The sequence below is a fragment of the Falco punctatus genome (genome assembly GCF_963210335.1).
Source record: "Falco punctatus genome assembly, chromosome: 1".
NCBI lineage: Eukaryota > Metazoa > Chordata > Aves > Falconiformes > Falconidae > Falco > Falco punctatus.
Window position 1 is genome coordinate 117,645,983 of NC_137580.1, and position 16,718 is coordinate 117,662,700.

At 45.0% G+C, this 16,718-nt stretch overlaps 1 protein-coding gene across 2 annotated transcripts in view; it reads right to left on the minus strand.

Moving 5' to 3' along the window:
• DNAH9 (dynein axonemal heavy chain 9) overlaps positions 1 to 16,718 on the minus strand; it is a 209,062-nt gene that overhangs the window by 52,165 nt on the left and 140,179 nt on the right. For both annotated transcript variants that reach the window (XR_013929074.1, XM_080393177.1), the window contains 3 exons: positions 10,310 to 10,503; positions 6,712 to 6,860; positions 3,090 to 3,217 (listed from right to left, as the gene is read on the minus strand). Coding sequence is in view for 1 of the 2 variants with exons in the window: in XM_080393177.1 (XP_080249303.1) it covers positions 3,090 to 3,217; positions 6,712 to 6,860; positions 10,310 to 10,503 (471 nt within the window). In the remaining variant the exon portion in view is untranslated. The remainder of the gene's footprint in view (positions 1 to 3,089; positions 3,218 to 6,711; positions 6,861 to 10,309; positions 10,504 to 16,718) is intronic.

Sequence of the window (16,718 nt, forward strand, 5' to 3'; positions counted from 1 at the left end):
CATCATCTGTGTCATCAAATAGTATCAGCATGGGCACCGTGATGGCCAGGGGTAGGAGCTCAGCAAAGCTGAAGCTACAAGGCGGGAACAATGCTGATGCTAGAGGAGCAGGAAGCTGCACTGCTCAGGCTCTGCCAGTGTGAGAGCGATTTTCTTTCCATGGGAATGAACGATTGGGTTGCTTTCTGCTGTTCTTTCTTATAAAATCAGTCATTCATGAAAATCTCCATTCTGAGAGAGAGCTAAAAAACGTCCAAGTTCCCAGGGGACATGGATGCTATTTTCTTTATTTTGCCTCCTACGATGCTACGATGTCAGAAGGCAACACTGGCTGGTCAATACAGTTGGGAAGAAATTGGTCCCAGGACAGCAGCCCTTCCCAACACAATAGTGATTCTGCTCCTGTAATCCAATAAGGACTTCCCAACCATTTCAATATCCCTTAACAACCCATTCCAAAAAACCTAATTCCCCAACTCATTATTGCTCAAAGTACTTGACTATCATTATTTCTGGTTCCAATCAAGGACCAGTAGTGAACTACATACGTAAAAGCCATCTAGGTGATCATATCTAATGTTTGTCTTGGAGGACATCTGCATGAGCTGATATCAGACAGCAAATTCAAGGAATGGAAAGGGAGCTCTGCTCTACTGGAGCTGAGGAGTTGTTCAGTGGATAGCTAAATCCAGACATGAACCTAACAACTGCTTTTTGTCTGCTGAAAAGCAAATGGGAAGCCTGAGTAAAACTGTCCTATGGGTGGCATGCGGCATCCAAACAGTGAGTTTGATTAACCTGGGTAAAACTATCCGGAATGCCTCTTCAGATCTGCTCTGTCCTCCATTATTAATGCAATGATCCACAAATCCTGGGACATTTTTGTAAATTGAGTTGTCTGTGTCAATACAGATCCTGTGCGAATGACCTAAAACCACTCCTGAAACTGTTTGCAAGGTATTTGTCATCAAAAGCCTTGCAGGAAAGATCTTGCCAAATAAACTGCCATATGGTGAATATTTGCTGTGATCCACCTATGACTGAAATGACAAGGGAACCTTCTGTGGGACTCTTACCCACTGACTCCCGCTGTGATGAGTTTGGTACCGATTTTACTAGTCAGAATTTCAGCCTTGTGAAAATGCTTTGTCCAGTCTTGTAATAGCTTATCCAAAGAGCCATTGCATTTCAGGTGGATGCGCCATAAGAGTTTTGTTTGACCAGGGAAATCTTGTCTGCCAATGCTGGGGACACTTGTCTCATCCCTCAGGCTGCTCTCCCACTCCTGCTACATGAAGCTCCAGCCCTTGGAAGGAGACAGGAATGCAACGTGAGATACAGGGCAGGTTCTGGAGCTGAGCAGCTTGGCCAGTCTGGGTGACAATTAAGTTCCATCACCTGTCCCACCACATGCCTATCCCAGAGAGAAAGGGTACTGCCTGCCTCCAACACCTGCTGTGTGCTTCCAGCTCCATCCCGAGCCACCAAGTGCCACCAAGGCATGACTCCAGCTCCTAGCGGGACCCTGACTGCCTGGATTGCTCAGAAGGTCTATGACTATAAAAAACAAAGGAAGAAGGAGCTCTCATCTCTGTGTTGCATCAGTCTTGCCTGTATTGCCTTATTCCAAACCAAGCACAACACAGAACTAGAATATTTACATGTGTAAAGTTTTACCAGTTTTGTGACGACACTGGAGAAAATCCCAGGTGACTGACCGACCCTGAGGAGACCCAACAGTGGCACCAGGCAGCCTGTCCTAATGGCCACTGCTGTGACCGCTGAGTTTGCCCCATGGTTTGCATCAAAACCTGCCAGCAGCCAGCTGAATCGAGCTTCTCGCTAAGCTCGCAGGGGAACCTGCCTGCTCTGTGCCACCAGCGATGGTCACCCTTGGCAGGTGTTGCTGGAAAACCAGTTAGCACAACCACCAAAATTGTTCTTTCATATAAGTATAATTTCTGCAGCTCTTCTGATTTAACCTTCAGTGTCTGCTGAGACCTCATGCTGATTGCTCTGACTGCCGGAGAAGATGTGAATGGTTGAAATAAAAAAACTTCAGGCCCCCAGTACTCATCTGCTAGCACTGAAGCAACAGATACTGAAGCTGACATTGCCAATAGATCCTTTACAGGATCTAACCATCAATGTAGAAAAGAACCCTTTCGTTTTGCATTACCAAATAGAATATGTCTCAAAAAGCTGCATATTTTCTTCACATCTCAAAGGCAGATGCTGGTACTGCAGCCATCTGTATTAAAAGCTCTTGAAAAGCTCACCATTGTCTGTCTACCTTAGAGGGAGCTTGCAAAAAAAAGCAAAAATTAAGATCAAAATGTCAATGACATTTAATTTAAATTCAAAATCCAGCCTGAAGGCTCAGATCAGGACTCAAAGCTTTGTCTTAACCTAATTTTATCCAAACAATTCAGTAATAATAAACATTTATAAAATACACATCAAGGAAATCAGAGGGGTTTCCGAGACCTGTAATGAGAGCTGGCATCACTGACTGCATATTAGCAAACCCAAGCACTCAGTGAATAAGTGGCTCCAGAGAGCACTTGACAAAGACAGAGCTCCCTTCACGTCCTAAAAGCTTCTGAAACATTTTGCTGAGCTGTGATAAGAGCTTTAAACATTTACCTGGTTTGGGATGCATAAAGCAACCGGCAGCACTGCAGATAGCTTCTGCCTTTGCTACGGTGCACGTTCTCATTGCTCATTTAAACAATTGGGAAGTTTTGAGCAGTAGTAAGGGAACTAGTCTAACAGCTCTTAAGAACAAAGTTCCTTATTTATTCATGAAGCAAATAAAAGGATGGGAAAGTGTAGGGTGACCTTCCCTCAGCAGACTCCCTACAACTACACACCCTACAGGAGGCTCAAAGCGCGAGAACACCAAAACGACAACGCCCAATAAAAGCAAGAGATAGCAGCAAAATCCCGTTAGCAGGTGGCTGCTTTGGACACGCAGGTGGCACCTTGTGCCGTCTCCCACCAGGCAGGGACAAGAGGCTGCCCTTGCTGGGACGGCCAGCACCAGGTAACCTGGGAGGGCACCGGGACCGTGCCCAGAGACACCGTACCTGAAGGATGACCCAGTGACCCTCCTTCGCAGCTAGATCCAGAGCTTGTTCAGCAACTACCTCTTGCCCTTGTCCAAGGGAAACATTGTGGAAGTTCCTGTTGTTAAATGTATAACCAAGTTTCTTCCCTAAAAGGAAAAAAAAGAAAAAAAAGATGTTCAGCACTTTTACCCAGAACGGCCCGCAGCACAGCTGAGCTTACACAGCAGCCGCCAGGCAGAGTTCAGTCTTATCAAAAACCCTTGCAGAAGAGCTATCACACTTCTTATAACAGTTATCTTGTCTCTCACACACTCCTTGCCAAAGCACTGAACACAGCAGTGGCTTCTTCCAAACTACTTTTAATTACAGAGCAGCATCAACACAAAGGTACATTATTACAAAGTGCCTCTTGTTTAAAGAACATTATTCCCCTGCAACCTTGTGTATAAACATATTTTACGGTGATAGAAAATTAAAATCATTTCCTGCTGATTAAATAGGCTTTGAACAAGACATTGTTCGGTGGGGAAATGCACCCTGTGCTGCATTCTGGAGCCAGCAGTAGGGCCAGGAACCCGTTCAGCAGCTGAAATAAGATCTGTGAGAGCCTCCTGTGGCCTCCCAGGTGCCTTGGGTCTAGGGATCAGCCAGCCCTCCAAATCTCACGTGGATCATCACAGCCTTCGGCAGGTGTGGAATTGCCTCTGGGTGCACCACCATGCCTGTGGGAAGGCCACGGTGATGGGCTGTGGCAGAGCCGGTGGGATGGGGTGCTCCCAGGGCTGCTGCAGAGCATCTCCTACAGCCCCTCCTGCATCCCCCTCTGCACAGGGCAGGGTGCGAACCCCAAACCCCACAGCGTTCACTATCCCACTCTGGAGGAAGGATGGCAGCCGTTTAGTGCTGCTTCATTTAGCCTGTGATACTCCTTAGGACTCCCCCGATTTCTCTGTAGCATTCCAGTGCCTCAGACCCTTTAGGTGACCACAGCTAAAGATCTCCTGCTTCATTTTCTGAACCTGTCACCCGAAGACGGAGGATGTCAGTTGCTCCTCATCTCACAGGAGAAGCAGGTGCCTGGAGCGAGCGATCTCTGCTGTGTGCTGCCCAGAAGATGAGCCCCAGTTTGTGCTGCCGGAGTGGAGCAGCCCGACGGCCACGCTGGCTCCATGCATCACAGGGGGATGCGTTTGGCTCAGCCGGGGAGTCAATACACTTATCCCCACATGCTGATCCCTTGGGATTGCCTACATTTATCTCTGCATGCAGATTTGCCTTCATGTGGACCATGCACCCTTAATTCCTGATTTCTGCTAAAAGCAGGCAAGTTTTATAGTAAAATGAGGAAAAGATTTGTCTTGCAGGACTTGGGATTCAGCTCTTGGTGCAAGATTGGAAACAGATGGCTATAAGTAAAACAAACATCCAAACTTCCAGTTGCTCAGGCTCTCTGCTTAGCTTTACTACAGCAACGCCCTGGGACACAGCTCTCCCCAAATTTTAGAGATTCCAGTTTTCTTTCTCGCCATCTCTGGTGGCTGCTGATTTTGAGAGCTGCTGATGTCCTCTGCCTTCAAGACCCACCCTCTCAAGAAGGGATGGGGCAAATTTACAGAAGGCAGGGTGCTGCCCCAAACTAGGTGATTAATAATAAAATCGGTATCGGTTGTTATTTCCACCTCACAGGTAGCAACAGGACTGCAGAGGGATACATGGCAAGTCTGCGCTGGCTGCCTCACCAAAGGCAATGCCAGCCTTTCTCCTCCCTTCCTGGCTTGGGGAGGTGAGGGAACACTCAGTCATGGTGTCCCGGGAAGGGGGGAAGCTTTCCAAGCCCAGCAGTGCTTGCTGCAAGGTTCTCCCCATCTTGCCAAGGAAAAGTCCCATGAGGAAGTAGCATCTGGAAGAAGCCATAATCCATTCACAAGAATTACCTAGCCAGACTTACACTTTAATAAAACCTTATGAAAGGCAGAGAAAATTCTGAATACTGACTCCAATCCAAACCCCAGTGTGGCAGGCTTTAAGGCCAGTGCAGCTGCACTGAAGCAATAGTTTTATTTCATTAGATTTTTTTTTTTTCATTTTTACTTGCTGTAACTTTTCTGGTTGACTAACCCCAGGTGCTCAGCTACACTCGTCTTTACAATTCCAATTAAACCATTCATGGCTGGATTTTAGTGCTTCATTTCCCATACAATAAAATAACACTGGGAGAGACAGGATCACCGCCGCGGCTCCGAAGGGAAGCCAGGCACACAACGGGACCTTCCTCAGGGGCGGCCCCTTCCATTCACCATGAGAGCTGGTACCAGGGCAGCAGGAGCACCAAACACAACGCAAAGCCTAGGAATTCCCTGTGACTAAGAACTGCGAGCTGGCCTGTGGCTGGGCTGCACTGGGTTTTAACATCTCTGGAAGCTGCTTGGGGGAATGTGGGTAAAGACTGACTCAAACATTATTTTGGGATGAGCCAGAAGTTGCATCATAAGGAGGAAAAAAAAAAATCCACCGGTCAGCGTTCTTCCACCGTTCACCTGGATGATGGCTTAATTCAGTGTTACTGGTTTCTCTGCTGGGGTTGGCAGCTTTGCTGGTGTTTAGTCTGGAGATCTTCCTGCTAAAATCCAGCCCGCAGCTCTACTCGGGTAGTCTGATACGTAACTCACACAGTTTAAATGTACTATACTCCATACTGCCGGGAACATTGGTGCTTGACCACAAGTCATGGTCTTGGAGATATGTGGAACACATTGCTGGAGAAGGACAAGAGGCATCTGATGATCGGAACAGCAATCTGGAGCAGCCCCAGAGCAGCACCTAAAGGCATCTGACCCCTCTGCTCCAGAAGAATGGAGCCCTTCTGTTCTAACAGTCTCGAAAGAAGTGGCTGCAGTAACTTCTGTTCAACAGTCAGAAGTGACCCCATTTCCAGAGCTATTTTTTTTGAGTAATTCCCATGTTTAGCCAGAAAATGGTAACCCTTCCCTGGTGGAGCCGAGACGCGGAGCAAACTCTTAGGGCACAGGCACTGACTGCTGCGGGTGGTGCACAAGGGCAGTCACTGCCTTCTCAGACAGGGTCTCTTTGAAGCCCCTTCAGCTTTGGAGCCAACCAACAGCACTACGGCCACACCAACACCAGCTCAGGAAGGCTGGGATTAAAACCAGGAAACTCTGCCCCTAACCAGCAAGCGTTTTCAGGGAACTGTTGCTTATTTTTAGCTATCATAGAATCACAGAATACCAGGTTGGAAGGGACCTTAAGGATCATCTGGTCCAACCTTTGCTGGCAAAAAGCAGGCTATCTGACAGCATATTAGATACCTGCAATGTAAATTATAGGTTGTGTACAAGACCAACTCAGAAATCATTGCAGGTTGAACTGGGAATCCAGGCAATGCAGGAAAGAGACAAGTTTAATTTAAACTTTAGATGAAAATCTGTAAACCTTTAAGAAAAAGAAGAAAAAAAAATAACAAAAAAACAATCACATCCTCTCACAATTATCTATTTTTAACAGATTACTCCATTATCTACAAAGAGATGAGGAAAAAACTGAACGAGAATGTCATGCCAAGATAATTATGCAGAAGATAAAAAGCAATGCCGTGGTTTGCCTAGAGACATGATTTATTTACCTTGTTTCTCCACATCCTTCAGTGGGTCGACTCCTGGGGATAGGATAAAAAACATTGGGGTTGCAGGTCCTGATTCCTCAAAGGTTGTTGCAAAATCCAGGGATCTCCCTACCACATATTTACTGCCAAGTTTTTCTTCCACAAAATCTCTGCCAGAAAGAAAAATAATCTTTTGCCAGTCTAGTATTGTTCAGAAAAGACAGATTCCCCTGCAAGTAATCAATTAATTAGTTTTGATTTTGCTGCTACAAACAAGTTAGAAACTAAATTAAACAAATAAATGCATGAAATAATTTTAGAGAGGACCTGCAGGCTGGGCTTCTAGACTGCTTGGCACTTTTTACAGGGGTAAAATGACATGTGGTACACCAATACCTGGCAAACGAAAGGAATCAAGAAGGGAAGGCAGTGGGACCCACCAGCCCAGTGCGGTGTTCAGAAGTTCGATACAAGTACTGGCTTGATGCTGACAAAGGCATCTCAGGAGAGAAGTAAGTTAATGTATAGAAAACTGTCATGTCCTTTGTAATCCATACAACTTTTGAGAGGAAACAGCGTTCCTTTAGATTTGTCACAAAGAGTCCACATGATTTACAAAATTACTTTGTTCTGGAGAGATAAAAGGGAAGAGCTCCAAGAATATCTAGTGCATGTAGCTCAGCCTCTGCATGAGAGTCACAAGGAAAAATACAACTGAGTGAACAGGAAAAAATTCATCTCCACAACGGCTGCCTGAACAGAATACAGCACAGGGAGAACAACCAGGCTGAATTTCCCCAGGGTGAGCTTCCAAAATCACTGAGTTAGAGAATAAAAAAAAAAAAAAAAAAAAAAAAAAGAGGACACAGTGAACATTGAATCAAAAGTAGGAATGTCGTATTGAAACCCCAGGAATGAGCAGTTACTCCTCTAGCATAGATGCATGACTCAGGCCTTTTGAAAATCTCCGTACCACAGAGAAGAAAAACATCAGCCAGTTTTCACCTGGTAGATGACACCAGAATAAGGCTGCCGAATTCCCTCTAAGAGAGCTGACAGTCTCCTTGAAGGACTAGTGAAAGGCAGCTGGAATAGAAATGCCTAAGGGATTGCAAAAGAAAAAGCTTCTCCTTTGTTTGGCACTTCTTTCAAGTAGGTACTTCTGTTCTGGGTCAGGATTTGCTAAAGCACTGCTGGAAGGCTTCAGTCCACAAAAGTTTGAAAAGTTCATCAGATATGAGGCCACAACGTTCTTCTTTTACACGAAGGCTCAAGCTCTCTGAAATGATGCCTTGGAGATTCAGAAACACAACCAATGTGACTTGGAGACTTTGAAATGGACCACACATGCAGGAAAGGGAGACCTGCCCTCCGAGACAGGACTGCAAGAGTGCCTACTCCTGGGGTCTTCCAAACAAGGTGTTCATAGGGGTGGTTCACAGTGTAAATGGTAGGATTTGAGAAACGGTGACAGAACAAAAAGCAAAAATACCCTGCAGGACAAATGACTGGCTTACCGCTTTTCTAGGTTATATGAAGCCACAGGTGCCTAAGGTCCTTTATCTGAAAAGTCATAACTAAGAGACCCTAGTCCTTCCACATGGTTTCAAAGATCTATCCCTCAAGCCAGAAGTACCAGTGCTCTTGGAAGGACTTCACCATGACCAAGTTATACCTTGCTAGTAGCAGCTGGACTGATCTGACCTCATCGTGGATGTGGAAGCATGGGAGCTACCAAGTAGGGTTGTCGAGCTGACATCATCATGGCCAGAGCAAGCAGCTCCCCAGTGCTCTACAAGCCCCCCAACTTTTTGAAGGGTCACAAACAGACACAGCACAACTTTGTGCTTAGGAAAATGAGACACCAGGTGACCATTAGCCTTTTGTGTGGTGGCTGTTGGGAATGCTCGCTGTATTAGGGCTCAATCCAAAGACTACTTTTCCTTCCCACATCAGAGCACCGGGCTTCACTGACAGACGTGAGAAGGACACATGAACAGACTCGCACGTTTGCCAGAGAGGTGGAGCTCTCAGGAGCAGCAGATTCCTTCGCTAAGGGAACAGTGCCCATCTTAGCCAAGCTGCTGGCCGAAGAAGGCTCCGAGGAGTGTGATCCTACCAAGGAGGAACCAGGAAGTCAAACACATTCTGGCTGTCATCGTTACCACCAATAGTTTCACATTTGCTTTGGGGATATCAGATTTCCCTAAACAAAAGCTCTTCTTGAGCCTTTCGGGCTTAGTGTCTGACTATCGTGTATTTCAAGAAGAATTTTAGTCACAAACTTCTACAAACAAGGTCTTTGGGAAGGCGCTGTGAACTGTTGCTCTTTGCACATGTTTACATTCTAACCTACTTCTAGATGAGAAACAAAACAAATTGAAATATTCTTCTGCAACTGGAAAAGCTTGAAATGTCCAGACCCTAAAAATATCCAGCCAAGCTTTTGAACTTGGATTTATTTACCTTTTCATAAAAAAAGAAATATGAAAGGTGTTGAAATTTAATGTTCTAGTTATTTTTGATGTATATGAGTCCCACCTTTTTACTGAAAGAAATGAATTTAACTTAAATTAAATATGCATTAAAAGTTCAGAAAACAGAAGCTTATTTTACTCAAACCAAACAACAACAGGAAAAGCAATCTTCAGCTGAGAGACCACATGGACAACCCAGCCCTAAAAGAATTAGAAATGAAAAAGGTGATGGTTTAGAATGGTATGGTCATGATAAATTATAGTATTTGTTTTTATAAAATGTAGTAACACTGACCACAGGCAGACTTCACTCAGTCTTGTCTGCATTTTTCTGTGAATTTTAAAGTGCAACCAGAAATCTAGTTCATACATCGAGTAATACAATCTGCTACATGCACCCATATATGTGCACATGCCAGATGGCAGAGCAATATAAACTATTTGAGAGGCAGTAGCATGAGAGACATTGCAGAAATGTCAAATCATGGGCTACTAGGACCGAGAAGGGAAAAACAAGTCCTAATGGAGTGAAAGACCTTTAGGTTCTCCTGGAACAAGCATATTGCTTTTGCATACCTTCATGAGGTTTAGACTCGCCTAGTTACCTTCACTACATAATTTACAACTACAACTTTCAGGACTAACATCACATACATTTTTCATTTTACAGGAAAAAAATAAAAGGAAAACCTCTGTAAGACTTTGTTTTACTTCTACACTTTATTCTTGTGCCTAAGGAACAGCTCTAAAGGATCTACTAACCAAAATCAGCCTTAATCAACTCTAGAAGCTGTATTGATGATTGAAAAGCTCTAGCAGACACGTAACACCTGTACGGTGATGCTCATTTCTGACTTGGCATCTCTGCTTCCCACCATCCAGTGCTGGATCTACTGCTCCATCACTGTTGGTGGTGTGGGGGTTAGATCTCCCTAAGCGGGAAATTCCAGTTAAATGCATTGACTATCTTGTAGAGTTCAGAGGCAACTTATTCAGCAGATTCCTTTATAGGAAATAATTTTGCAGAACTCACATTCTACAATAAAGCTAAACATATTCCTGAATTACTCCTGTTCCCTAGAGGACACAGACCCAAAGCTGCCTGATAATGAGCATCACAGTGGTAGTGGCAGCATCCCTACCTGACAGTGTAGGTCATGCGGTCGGGGCGAATGGCTCTCATTATGCACAGACGCTGCAGAGCTGACTTGTTCTTCCATTCCTGAGGGAACTTCTCCTTTTCGGGACACTCCGATTCAACAAATTTCTTCCACCGTTTTGCAGACCCCTCAATATCCCGATCCAGGTTTCTGAATTCCTCCATGGATGAGAGCGCCTGCAAAAAAATCAAGGAAGGTCTTCAAAGGAGCAACCCTACACGTCTCTGAACAGTATTCCTAACAGTACTGACTGTTTGTGTTTTGCTCCACCAGAAGGGTCGTAGCTGGAGCCTGGGAAGCACAGCCAGAGCCCCACCAGGACCAGCCTTTGCTCATTCACCTTTTCCCAACCCTGTTGCCAGCACATTGCCACAGGAACAGCAATCAAACTGGCCCATGTGCAAGGCCACAGGAACTTATGACTGAGGGTAGTTTCATGCTTGCAAAAAGATCTCCTGAACTGAAATGCATCTCAAGGTCATCCACGGAACGTCAGCTCTAAAATCATGCTGTATTCAACAGAGCCTTCCCTGATACTGGCACCCACATCACTGCAATGCCCTTCCCCAGCCCGTGAAGGCACGCATGGCATCCAGGCTTTCTTCCTGCAGCACGGGTGCTGAGACATGGGATTCTGGAAGTGGCAATGCAGGACAGGATGAAAGAAGTTGGCATTGCCCCCAGTGCAGTTCTCCATAACCCAAAGCAGGAAGAAATCTGCTCTCCTCTTTTGAAACCAGAACTGAAAAAACTCAGGTTACAAGGACTTGCTGCTGTCAGTTATCCTAGAAATACCTGATTTGGTTGGGAGCTGGGAATTTTGAGCCCATGTCTGATAGCAGAGCACATTGCTGGCATTCCCGTGAGCCGCAGCTCTGCAAACAATGTCCTTACCACTTCAAGAGACACAAAGAGAACTGTGCAGCAAAAAATCACAACTGATGGAAAAATGTGCTTTTGTATCTAAGATACTCAGTATCCAAAGATAAACAGAGAGTTAGGTAAGCCATGCTCACCAAAACACTTTTTTTAAGGGATTTCACAGTTAGAATGTTAATTATCTTCATCTTTACACACATGCAGTTGTTTTTCTCTCCCTATTCCCCCATGTGTGTATCTCTCTATCTGCATAGTCTGGTACACACACTCTGAAACCACAATTCGAGACTTCACCACGCAGTCATGGTGACCATGGAGCCACAAATCTCAATAAACGGAGTGCAAACTGCAAATGGGTGGGTGCTTTCTTCGTACAAGCATGCATACCATACTGTGCTACTGTAAAAATCAAATTGCCCAGGTTTGTACTCGCCAAATGCACACGTAGATTAACTTCTTGGTGCTACAAGTCTGAAGCAGAAATAGGTAGCTGAAGAATGCCCCAAAGAACAATGGAGCAAAGCAATAAATACATGATAACTACAATGAAAACGTAGCTAGATTTTGTAGCTAGAAAGTGGCAACTATAAATGTTATGCAGAGAAGTAAAGAATCCAAATTATCTTTCATACAAGTGGCAAAACATATCGCACAGCTTGTAAGGTTCTTCTGGATTTCAAGCAAAATTCTCGCTGAAACAAACATCTTCAGAGCATTTTGCATAATCTGAAGCTGTAAGCAGTTGAACATGAAGTGGAAAAGACAAGTGAAGTATAAAAGACAGTGAATGAGTTATTTTCTATAGAAACAGAAGGGCACACTCAGAGAGAAGCAGAAGCTTCTTGATGGGCAGAGGTGTTCTGCACCATTAAGGCTCCAGCTCACATGCCATATAGCTTCACTGTGGAAAGAAACTGAAAAAGCTTCTTAAAAAATGCTGGTGTCACACCTTGTTCAGATCAAGTGAAAAAATATGGCTTGCCACAGGGTTTTGAAAGTCATGCAAATGCCCTGACAGAAGTGCTGAGAGATTGCCTTGGACGCGATGCTGTTGCAAATGAGGCAGAAGACACTGGAGGCCACTCTGGTCTAAAAACCACGGGAAAGGTTTCCCAATGAGAAAGCAAGAGTAATGAAAAAATTTGGTTTTTCTAGTAGACTGAATTTAGTCAGAAGCCGTACTTCAACACAGACAGCTAACAAAGGGAAGGAAGGTGTCAAAAAAAGGGGGTTTATAAACAAATAAGCTCACATATTTAGCAGTGGGAATGCCTGTAGCTGGCAGAGAGAAAGAGGTTGTGAAGCTGGTCCCAGTGGGTGCCGCTGACCCAGGACGTTTGCGGAATATGCACTCGCAGCATCGCAGAAGCAGTGGCTGGAAGGAACCTCTGGAGGTGTCTAGTCCAGCCTCGTGCTCGGGCTACTACTGCAGCTGGCACTAGAGCAGGGCAGCCACGGCTTTGCCCACCAACATGCTGCCCTCTGAGATGAAGCCCCTCAGCCTCTCTGGGTGCCCTGTTGTAGAGCTGTACTGCCCTCCTGGTAAAGAAGATATTTAAAAAAAATCAAACAAACAACTGCGTTCAAACTGAACCTCTCTACCTGCAACTGTCACAGGGGATCCCTTTGTACATTCACTGTCGATAACATGGAGAATTTGGCTCTGTCATCTCATAGCTGGACAAATTCCTCTACCCTTCCTCACAAGGCGTATGCTCTAGGGCCAAAATTAGAGCTACAGGCAGAGAAGTACTCGCAGATACTGCTATAAATACTTCTGCAATGAATCAAGCCTTACCCACGGTCACAATTTCATCAATACCGCCCCAAAAGGTGCAGGGAAGAGCAGAGTGCTTGCAACACCACTGCACAGCTCCGGCATGGACCAACTCAATACGGCACCGACTGTGCCCATGCCGAACTCCCAGGGATCCTGAGGATTTCAGGAATAAGACTGTGAGCAAAGTGGTGATCCAACAGACGTTGCTGCCATGTGTGAATCAGCACTAACATGGAGAAATGTCAGCGGCAGAAGTACTTGCTCCAAACCCAGTGCCATAGCCCATTTTTTTATGGCAAACCAGAAACCAGAGCACAGAACATGAGAAGCCAGTTCACAGGAGCAGTGCCAGCTATTCTGATCTGCCAAACCTCATCCTTGCAGCAATCAATATATTTGATGCACCTCTCATAGCTGAACACGATACAATGGCAAATGCTGGATTCAGCAGATTCATCAGTGCAAGTGCTTATATAAAACATCCTAATGCTGTTGACTTTTGAAGTTACTTACTTAAAATATCACTTCAGAACTTTGGCTGCTGTTGCTTCGAGAAGTCTCTTGGCTGATGTTAACAAGGGAGACTCTGAAAAATTGCTTTCTTCTTACTAAATGACAGACATGTAATCAGAGATGATGGTTTCTCTCTCCCTGAACAACATGTTGCAGAATCAAGAAAGCTCTAATTGCAAGTATGAAGTCTGCATTATATAAATTAACACTAAAATTTTCATTAGTCAACAATTTTAATTGCATTTATTAGGAGCGATGATATTAATAATGCTGCTATTTAAAAGCCGGTGCAGTGAAAGCTATCTCAATCAGTAATCTTTCTGTGAATATTAATTGCTTTTCAATACCTCCACTGTGAAATTTTCCAAGCAGCATAGACCAACAACAACATATCACTGTCTCCAAGCAGCAGGAGTAAAAGCAGGAACAGTGCACCGGGACAGCAGGTGGGTACTACACATCAACCTGGGCACCACGGCTGGTGTTGTCAACGTAATGAAGAATACACTTGTCAATTGGAGTTGTCATGGAAATTGAGAGAAACAAAAAACATTGATCAAAATTAAGTATGATCAAAAGGGCTGGAGGACTCCAGTCCCCATCTTTGCGACCCCCACTATAATAATCTCTGATGGCTGAAACAGGAGAATCTTGAGTTTGTATCTCAAACAGAGACTTTGCCAGCCAAACAGGACCCTTCACACCACGTCAAGGCAAGAATAATTGTTTTCTCAGAGAAAACGATTTTTCATTCACTCAATCACAGACATCTTGCTTTATCACTTTGGTTTCCTTTGACAGCTTCTCATCTAAGTCAGAACCAGCTCTAAACCGGAGCTGGTATGTCAGCAGATTGTGAATTTCACACGTTCACAAATGCAAAGTACTCCCTTCCCCCCCCCCCAGCTGTAGGAAATACAACGTGTATCAGCCATTGGCTTTGAGGAAGAAATCCTAGTTGCCATCACAGAGCAAGTGCTGGTGTGCTTACAAGGTGTCCTTAACACACAGCCCTTCAGAGAGTCGGGGGGGGTGGGGGGGGGTGGGGCAGGGGGGTCTTTGCAGAGGCAGTGGCTCGGGGGGACAGGGAGCAGCCCCGGGCAGGTGGGCGCTACGAGGTGACACACAGTTTCCCCTCATTGCTTGCTGCCTCCAGCATGGGCTGAGCCTTTAGTGAAAAGAAAAACTTCAAAGGTCTGATGTCACTGCTACTGCATGTACATGGGCTGTAGGCTTCGAAGCAGCTCATGCGTGAATTTTTGCAGCAGGGTTAAAGCAAAGCAGCTGTATGAATGTCTGATGCTTGGGAACTTCGTGCATCTTCCAAACACCCTCTTATAAAGGTCTTACACCATCCACATGCACTATGAGTTCTGCTTATACGGGTTTCTGCAAATATTCGTAATTTCTTTCCTTCATTTTCTGCAGGTGGCCCAAATGTCGTTAGGAAAACCAGCATCCCCACAGCTGGAGCAGGACAGCTCCTGGAAGAATGGTGAAGTCAAACCTGCATCTGGCTTGAGTTGATAGATTGGATCATTCAGGAAGCAGACATACAGGCAGATGAATTACTCCATTTGAATACTACTGTTAACTAGAAGAATTAATGTTGAAAATGATGGATTATTTGCCATCTTTCCCATACTAGGTTTGGGTTTGTATTATTCATTCACTGAAGGTGTTTTTTTCTGTTTAGCTGCACTACCTGAATTATTCAACTCACGAGAAAAACCTCTACCAAAGGTAAAACTACAGATGTGATGGGTTTGCCAAACTTCAGTCACCTCTCAATACAAAAAAAATGTTATTTTAATCCTCCTTATATCTTTCAAAAAAGCTGACTGACAAGCTGACTGCCCTGTATGCCCCTGTCTGTTCAAACTCCTCCTTGCTCTTTCCTGTCTAAATTAGACCGGGGTTAAAAAGTGTGTAGTGCCATGACAAGTCACTATACCAAAACATCCTGTTTATCTGTAGCATCCTTCCTAGAGCATCACTAAATGCAAACACCTTATGATTGGGCTTGTGGTCTGAGGAGACCAATTGGTCTTGGAAAACTTCCAGTGAAGCCTGTATCATAAATCAGAAAGCAATGGCTTCAGCACTCGGGTCTTTCCTACCAGCACGTTCTTACAGACAGCTCCACCGGGTAGGAAAGGTCTCAGCAACAGAAATGATATTTAGTCATAATCTTTGTATTCTAATTGCTTATAACCACCCACCAAATTTTCATAATTTCGCCTGAGATGTTTCACAGCTAGATTCATATTGACATTTTACCTGTATTTTCTGCAAAGGTCGTTCAAGTGGTTTTGAGAAGGGGCCTTGCGAAGCCAGGCTGCTCTGCCAAGCCACACTCTCCACCTTTCCTCTTCACTCTGATGCTCTCCAGCAAATGGGGGGCACGCAGCCAGAACCAGAAGGTGGCCTTGGGTCCCTGATGACAGCTGAAAGTTGGTACTGGTGTATTTCTGAAACGTTACCTCAATTTGCCTGTTATAAATCACAGATGGGCCATCACCATGGACCAACGCACAGCAGAACTTAAAGAGAAAATACATCTCATGGACTGGAAGTGCTCAACTGAAGCATCTGTTCCAGGATGTCACTGCTGGAAGGCTCTCAAGGTCCATGGTTCTGTACCCTGATATACATACATATACACACACCTATGTACTCGTCCCTTAATCAGGGGTCCCGCAGCGATGGTCTCATCCAAGGTTTCATGGTGGCACCACAGCAGAATGGCCCTGAGAACAGTCAAGCAGACTAGAAGAGAAAATAAGCTGCAGAGCTTCTCATCTGAGAGCTGGTGTGCTCAGGCCTCTGCCATAACCCTGCACATGGTCACGACCTGCTCGAACAACCTCTGTGACAGACACCACAAGCAACCTGTGCCTGCCCTTCACCACCCTCCACCACTACTACCTTCCAAATGTCTGGTGTGAACCTTTCTTGCAGTACTTTGAGATGCACCTTGCTTTACTCTTTACTGGTACAGACAACCAATTTCTTTCCCCTTCAGAAGACACTTTTTGAAGGTCATACCCTCCTGTCTCCTCAGTCCTCAGGCCCTCAGACATAACACTTTCCCTTCTCCCTCACCTCAGTCTCTTCTCACAGTGATGTTTTCAGGTATCTGATACTTCTCACTGCTCTTCTCTATCCTGTCTCCAGAAGGTCTTCATCCTTCTTTAAACACAATACTCAGAGATCAAA